This window comes from Chaetodon auriga, chromosome 6 (genome assembly GCF_051107435.1).
Source record: "Chaetodon auriga isolate fChaAug3 chromosome 6, fChaAug3.hap1, whole genome shotgun sequence".
NCBI lineage: Eukaryota > Metazoa > Chordata > Actinopteri > Chaetodontiformes > Chaetodontidae > Chaetodon > Chaetodon auriga.
In genome coordinates, this window is record NC_135079.1 from 1,056,382 (window position 1) to 1,063,325 (window position 6,944).

Genomic DNA, 6,944 nt, shown 5'->3' on the forward strand with positions numbered 1-6,944 from the left:
CAACAGCAAGACTGTCCATATCAGCCAGTGTCCCGCTGCTTTATCCCTTCTTAGAGTATTTAGGAAGTCAAAGTAATTTCAGTGGCAACTTCAGGCAACATGCAAAATTAAGAAAACACATCAAACTAAGAAAACATCTTCAGCAACACGTGCAGAATTTAGAAAAAACAACCAAAGACATAAAAAACAACCAACGACGGAAAAAAACGACCAAACTAATCATTTCAGCTGTACTTCAATATGTTTAAAGTACCTAAAGCTGTCACATAAATGTGGAGTGAAAAGGTCAATATTTGTATCTGAGAAGCAGTGAAGTAGAAGAAGAAAGTCAAAGTAGGAAGTACTCAAGTACAAGTACCTCAAATCTGTGCTGTAGGACGAAGTTCTTCCACCGAAGATGACGAGTTTAGTGTGAAGTATTATGTTCAGCTGCTTCAATAAAACTTCTCGAGGAAGGTTTTGTTACCACAGATACTGTGTTTTCTGTAGTCCCCCCCCCCCCCGTCTCTCTCCCCCCTCCTCCCCCCGTCAGTCCCCCCCCCCCCCGCTCTCTCTCCATTCGGTGGACTCAGTTGGAAACATGTCACGGAGGAAGCAGCTCCGACCTCGGCACATTCAGACTGATGATTTGTGTCTGAACACCTTCGCAGGTGAGTTCTTTTCACACGAGATCATTTCTGTTCTTTATTCAGTTTATTTTCAGGTGGATTTTATGTTTCTTTACAGAAGTTTGATGAGCTAATGAGGTCACTACGCCGTATCGTTTGTATGGCAGTGTTTTCATGTAGGACCTACGGTGTGACAGTAATAATCAGAGGTAGAATTACATCGGTAGTTTATGATGTAGTTGTACTATAGTGTACTACCATGCAGTACAAATCTAACGCTGCTACAGAGCATTTCTACCCAAATATGTGGTATTCCTGTTGTATTTGTCTTGTGTACTTGATTTATTTTAAGACTATTGTTGTTCATTTTAGCAAGAGGACTAAATCTGCTCCATTAAAGCTTTAATTAAACCTGCCACATATTTAAATTTGAATTCTCGTATGTATAGAGGAGACTTCTGTATATTAAGATTAACTCTTAATTAAACACTTTGGCCGTTTGCAGAGTGCACTCAGCTGAGAAATTGGTTATGATGTTTCGTGGCTTTGAGACTGATCTTAAATTAAGATTTTCTTATTTTCTGCTGGTCAGTGCATTTAAACACAGAGAGTTCATGAATCACTTGTACTCTTTAAATTCAAGAAATTCATGAGAGTAAACAGTAGTTTTATGATACAGAGGCGTTTATGAATGTTATCAGATGTTCCAGAAAACTGCAGTGGCATCATGACAGTAATGATTTCTCCCTTTTATCTGTTGTAGAAGATGTGTCTCTGGGTCCTGCGGTGGATCACTGTGCTCTGGTCTGCAGCCGATGCTGTGCAGAGTTCAGTGCACTATCAGACCTGGAACAGCATCAAAGAGACTGCTCTCCAAATCCTCCAGTTCTGATTGTGAATGAGGATGAAGATCTGCTGTCTGGCAGCAAAATTTCCCCTGCCTCATTACCAACCAGCCCAGCAGGGGAGCCGGGTGAAATGCTCTTTGAGATGGAAAACGTCAACATATCACAGGACAGATCCTACAAAAGCGCAGAATTCATGGATTGTTGTAGCAGCAGAAGAAGCCACAGAAGTGCAGAGAGTCCAGGGAGCGGCAGCAGCCTCCGGAGCATCGGTGCACCTGACTGGAAGGCTGACGCTGCCCTTCGTACCTCAGTTTTCCCAGAATCCTTACCTCAACCTGGCCGCTCAGCTGAGCGAGAAGGATGCCCGTGGATGAAGAGCGACATCATTGCTGAAAATCTCCAGAGCACTGAAGTGGCCGTGGCTCAGCTCTCACAGCTGATGCACTCGGACAGCTGCCACAGTCAGACCACCATCTCATCGCTGCTGCAGCAGCTTCTCGCTCTACAAATACAACAAATCCACCAGCTGCAGCTGATTGATCAAATCCGACACCAGGTTCTGGTGTTCGCCTCTCAACAAGCCGAGATACCGGAGACCCTGGTGATCTACGGCAAAGGTCTGCCATCCTCAAAATCCACCAGTCAGCTGAAGACTCTCAGCGTTCATCTTTCTCAGCAACTAGCTGCAGCAGCTGGAATAGCCAAATGCTTATCAACTCAGTCTGCTCACATAACTGACTTCAAGCATTTTACAGCCACTGAGAAGCTAAAGAAAGGTCAACCCGACTGCAGTGACGTCCCGTCGAGCTCAGAATCCTCAGAAACTTTTAGTAAGTCCATGATAACCGCAGTTAACAAGCATGTTTCCAAAAAACAGCACATGGGCTGTGGCTCTTCTGACTCACGGTTTAATTTCTTATCCCAAACCAAGATGTCCTCTTTGATGTTTACCAAAAATAGCTTCACTAGCAAGACGTCTGAGAACTTACCTCAACCTTCATCGAGCGATGAGCGCGAAGCGTCAAATTCCATCCCAAACATCAGTGAGATTGTGGAGGATCTAGATGCCCTGGCAGCTTTGGCCCACCAGAGGAAATGCAATAATGTGCAGCTTTCTGCACCCACGCTGTCTTCAAAAGAGTCTCTCTTCAAAGTCAAGTGCAGATTTTGCACCAAAGTTTTTGGGAGCGACAGTGCCTTAGAAATTCATCTGCTCTCACACACCGCAGAACGGCCGTACAGATGCAGCATCTGTGCAAACAGGTTCTCCACCCGCGGGAACCTGAAGGTTCATTTCCAGAGGCACAAAGAGAAGTACCCGCACATTCAAGTGAACCCTTATCTTGTTCCAGAGCACCTGGACAACATCCAGACCGGTGCTGGGATTCCTTTTGTTATGTCTTTGTTACCAGAGAGAGCAGCTGCAGGACGGTTTGACAGGTCACCATCCACAACTACAATGACTTCTGGTTCCCTGGAACAGTCAGACTCGACCAACCTGTCTTCTCTCATCAAGACAGAGGATGACCTTGTCTCAGTACCCACCCCCCTCACTCAAGGTGATCTTTGCTTTAATTCAGCAGCAAGCATGGACTTCTGGTCAAAAGTAAACCCTGCAAAGACGCCTGAGTCAGTGGAGACCCGGAAACAAAGAACAACGAATATTAAAGGTGAAGATGTAAAACCCTCTTTTAACATTGTCTCTAAAATGACTTCAGAGCCAGAGGACTCAGTCAGCGTCAAACCACATCCACTCACACTTCCCAATTCTACCTCGTTTTCAGGATTCCTTTCATCAAAACAGTCCAACTCCAAACTCCAGCTGCCATCAGTCATCACTGACAAAAGACCATCAGATCCAAACGAGTGCGTCATCTGCCACCGCATACTCAGCTGCCAGAGCGCCCTGAGGATGCACTTTCGGACACATACAGGGGAGCGTCCATACCAGTGTAAACTGTGTGGCCGAGCTTTCACAACCAAAGGAAACCTGAAGACGCACCAAGCCGTTCACCGTGCCACAGTCCCACTGAGGGTCCAGCACTCGTGCCCCATCTGCCAAAGGAAGTTCACAAATGCAGTGGTCTTTCAGCAGCATGTCCACATGCACGTGGACGGTCACTTACCCAGCGCAGACTTTACAGCTCAGAAATATTCAGGGGATTGTAATGAAGGATTCAGAGACAAAGCACAAGTGAATCACAGAGAGAACTTTTCAGATGACAATAATGGGGACTTCTGTGACAACCGATTTCCTCGATTAAAATCTTTCTCCATCCGTTTGTCCTCACCTTCGTTTGGTAAAAATCTAATTGACGCTAACAAGAAGACAAGTTACCGTGGACCACATGGGGAACTGCAGCTCAAATGGATCAAAACACAAAGGCCAGAGGGATCAAATGAGGAATGTAGTCAAACAAACAAGCAACAGGCTGCTGAAAGCGGTCAGCGGACATTCCCCATGTCCGACCGTTCAGCTTCCGACCAGCCTCTGTCCCCTCGTGGCCGAGCGTCAGTGTATTTTAAAACTGCAGCTCTTGATGAACCACTCCAGACCTGGCTGGACTCGACCACTCTGACTCTCCAAACGTCTGCTGCAGTGCACTCTGAGGATTCTCCAAGTTTGATTCACAATCTCAGAGAAAAAGGGTTCCTGAAGAACACTTACTGTGATCTATGTGGGAAGAACTTTGCCTGTCAGAGTGCCTTGGATATCCACTACAGGAGCCATACCAAGGAGAGGCCGTTCGTCTGCACGACGTGCAGCAGAGGCTTTTCCACTAAAGGCAATCTCAAGCAGCACATGCTCACACATCGAATGAGGGACTTCCCGCCACATCTCTTTGAACCCTTCAATCCAAGCCAAGCGCCCAACCCTAACGTCTCCAGGTTACGTGTTGGCTCACAAACTGTAAAGACAGAGACGACTGCTGTCCCGAACTCCTCCTTTAGTCGTTCACACGGCTCGCCTGTTTCCGAGTCTCCCGCGTGTGCTGCAGCGCCGCCTCGCCGGATGCCCAAACAGCACCACTGCAAGACCTGTGGGAAGAGCTTCTCGTCCTCCAGTGCTCTGCAGATCCACGAGAGGACTCACACCGGGGAGAGGCCGTTCGCCTGCGCCGTCTGTGGACGAGCCTTCACCACCAAAGGAAACCTAAAGGTTGGTTTCACGCATTTTCAAGCCGTTTCCACTGCAGAAACCTAACGGCCCATAACTGAACACAGCTTCTGCTTTAGTTTCAACTATTAACTTTAAACGACTCTTCACATAAATATTTTTCAGTGTGTGTAAAATGTTTATCGTTGCATTTACAATCAGATGTCTCCTTCCATTTCATCCAATCACGTGAGCGTAGATTTGAGGGAGTGGTTTAATGTGATGTCGTACGTCCTCACATCTCTGAGTCCATATGCTTCAGGTAACGAGGCGAAGTCATTTACACTGTTTTAAGCACCTGTGGCGCCCAGCACACGTCCAAACTGGTAACCAATGACTGCGCTCCTGCAGGTTCATATGGGAACGCACATGTGGAACAGCGCCCCCAGCAGGAGGGGCCGCAGGCTGTGTGCGGACAGACCGCTGGCGGGGGCTGGGACTCGTCCTGTTAAACTTCCTGAGCCGTCACCGAAGAATCCGGCGATGGTTTCCGACAGCAGAGAGTCTGTTTGGAGCCGACGTCCAGCAGGTCTGAAGGTGAATGATGTGGGCGTGGTCAGAGCGGAGGTACGTCCGTCCCCTCAGGACACGTAGCCTGAAGAAGACACCTGTAAAGAACAGGTGTTTGAATGAACTGTGACGCGCTGCTGATTGACTGATCTGATGACAGAAGCCTGAATATTTACACACAAAGATCTGCTGCACTTCTCAAAATGTTTGTAAATGTTAATATATTGAATGAGTTTTGTTCATTTCTGGAATTCTGCAGATTTTCTGTGTGAATTTACAGCTGACTCACGTAACATGTCGGTAAAAGCATCACGTGATCATGTGCAGTAGATCTGAAATATGCTGATTAGTGTGATCGTCCGTCTACAATATATTTATGTTTTTAAATCGTACAACAGATTCTGCTTCACTGCTGTGGGTTGATTCCAATTTTTACTTCCCTGATTTAATCATAACTATTGATTTGAACAAGCCGCTGTGTTTCATTCACAGCATCAAAGTCCTTTAAACTGTGCTTATCGACACAGAGGCTGAAACTGAGGGACACCTGAACCCAGACCGCCTCACTGCAAACCAGGCGTCCTGAAGGCTAGACCGCATGGACCTCTGCAGACCAGGACCTGCACCAGCAAGATGCTCCTTAGTTTCCTCACTGTGCAGTAATTTCCTTTATTTGGATGTATGTTTCATAACGACAGACAGACTTTGTTTTTATTAATTTCAGAGGAATAAAATTACACTAATAACAGCAACAGGACAGCGTCTGTGGTTAGTTCAGGTGTCTGAGTTACAGCAGGACAGTGGAGCGTCTGTGGTTAGTTCAGGTGTCTGAGTTGCAGCAGGACAGTGGATGTCTGTGGTTAGTTCAGGTGTCTGAGTTACAGCAGGACAGTGGAGCGTCTGTGGTTAGTTCAGGTGTCTGAGTTGCAGCAGGACAGTGGACGTCTGTGGTTAGTTCAGGTGTCTGAGTTACAGCAGGACAGTGGACGTCTGTGGTTAGTTCAGGTGTCTGAGTTACAGCAGGACAGTGGAGCGTCTGTGGTTAGTTCAGGTGTCTGAGTTACAGCAGGACAGTGGAGCGTCTGTGGTTAGTTCAGGTGTCTGAGTTACAGCAGGACAGTGGAGCGTCTGTGGTTAGTTCAGGTGTCTGTGCCGTCATGTCCAGCTGATGTTGTCATCGTAGCTTTGTGTTCTTATCGGGCAGCGAGGCCTCGATCAGCTTCCACACAGAAAACTAAAGCCTGAAACAAAACCTGCACAAAGCCTGACTGATGGATATCTCTAACAGACAGACGTGAATCACTGCTGCGCGCGCACGCACGCACACACACACACACACACACACACACACACACACACACACACACACACACACACACTCAGTGTCAGTGGTACAGGATCACAGCTGATTGACACCAACGTTCAGGGTCAAACTGTTTCCTGTTAAAGCAGCAGGAGCTCTGCTGACTGTGAGCCTCAGACAGTGCAGACAGACGGATGAACCTTTGCTGGTTTGGGACGTTCACAGCGGCGTCAGAACCAGACCAGAACCAGACCAGACCAGATCAGATCAGATCAGATCAGATCAGATCAGATCAGATCAGACCAGATCAGATCAGGTCAGGTCAGATCAGATCAGATCAGATCAGATCAGATCAGATCAGATCAGATCAGACCAGATCAGATCAGGTCAGGTCAGATCAGATCAGATCAGATCAGATCAGACCAGATCAGATCAGATCAGATCAGACCAGATCAGATCAGGTCAGGTCAGAGTGTTTGACTTTATCTACGAGGCTCTCACTAAAACGAGTTCTGCTG

The 6,944-nt window shown here is 47.1% G+C and overlaps 1 protein-coding gene across 1 annotated transcript; it reads left to right on the top strand.

Moving 5' to 3' along the window:
- The first annotated feature begins 580 nt into the window (after positions 1-580).
- sall1b (spalt-like transcription factor 1b) lies at positions 581-5,207 on the top strand. The gene is made up of 3 exons (XM_076732409.1): positions 581-650; positions 1,372-4,616; positions 4,965-5,207. The coding sequence occupies exons 1-3, from the start codon at positions 581-583 to the stop codon at positions 5,205-5,207; spliced, it is 3,558 nt and encodes a 1,185-aa protein (XP_076588524.1).
- Positions 5,208-6,944: the final 1,737 nt, after the last annotated feature.

Excerpts from the sequence above, each read along its gene's own strand:
- sall1b (XM_076732409.1), top strand. The coding sequence starts at position 581 with ATGTCACGGAGGAAGCAGCTCCGACCTCGGCACATTCAGACTGATGAT. Across the intron at positions 651-1,371 it reads GTGTCTGAACACCTTCGCAG|AAGATGTGTCTCTGGGTCCT; the intron begins GTGAGTTCTTTT and ends TATCTGTTGTAG. Across the intron at positions 4,617-4,964 it reads CCACCAAAGGAAACCTAAAG|GTTCATATGGGAACGCACAT; the intron begins GTTGGTTTCACG and ends GCGCTCCTGCAG.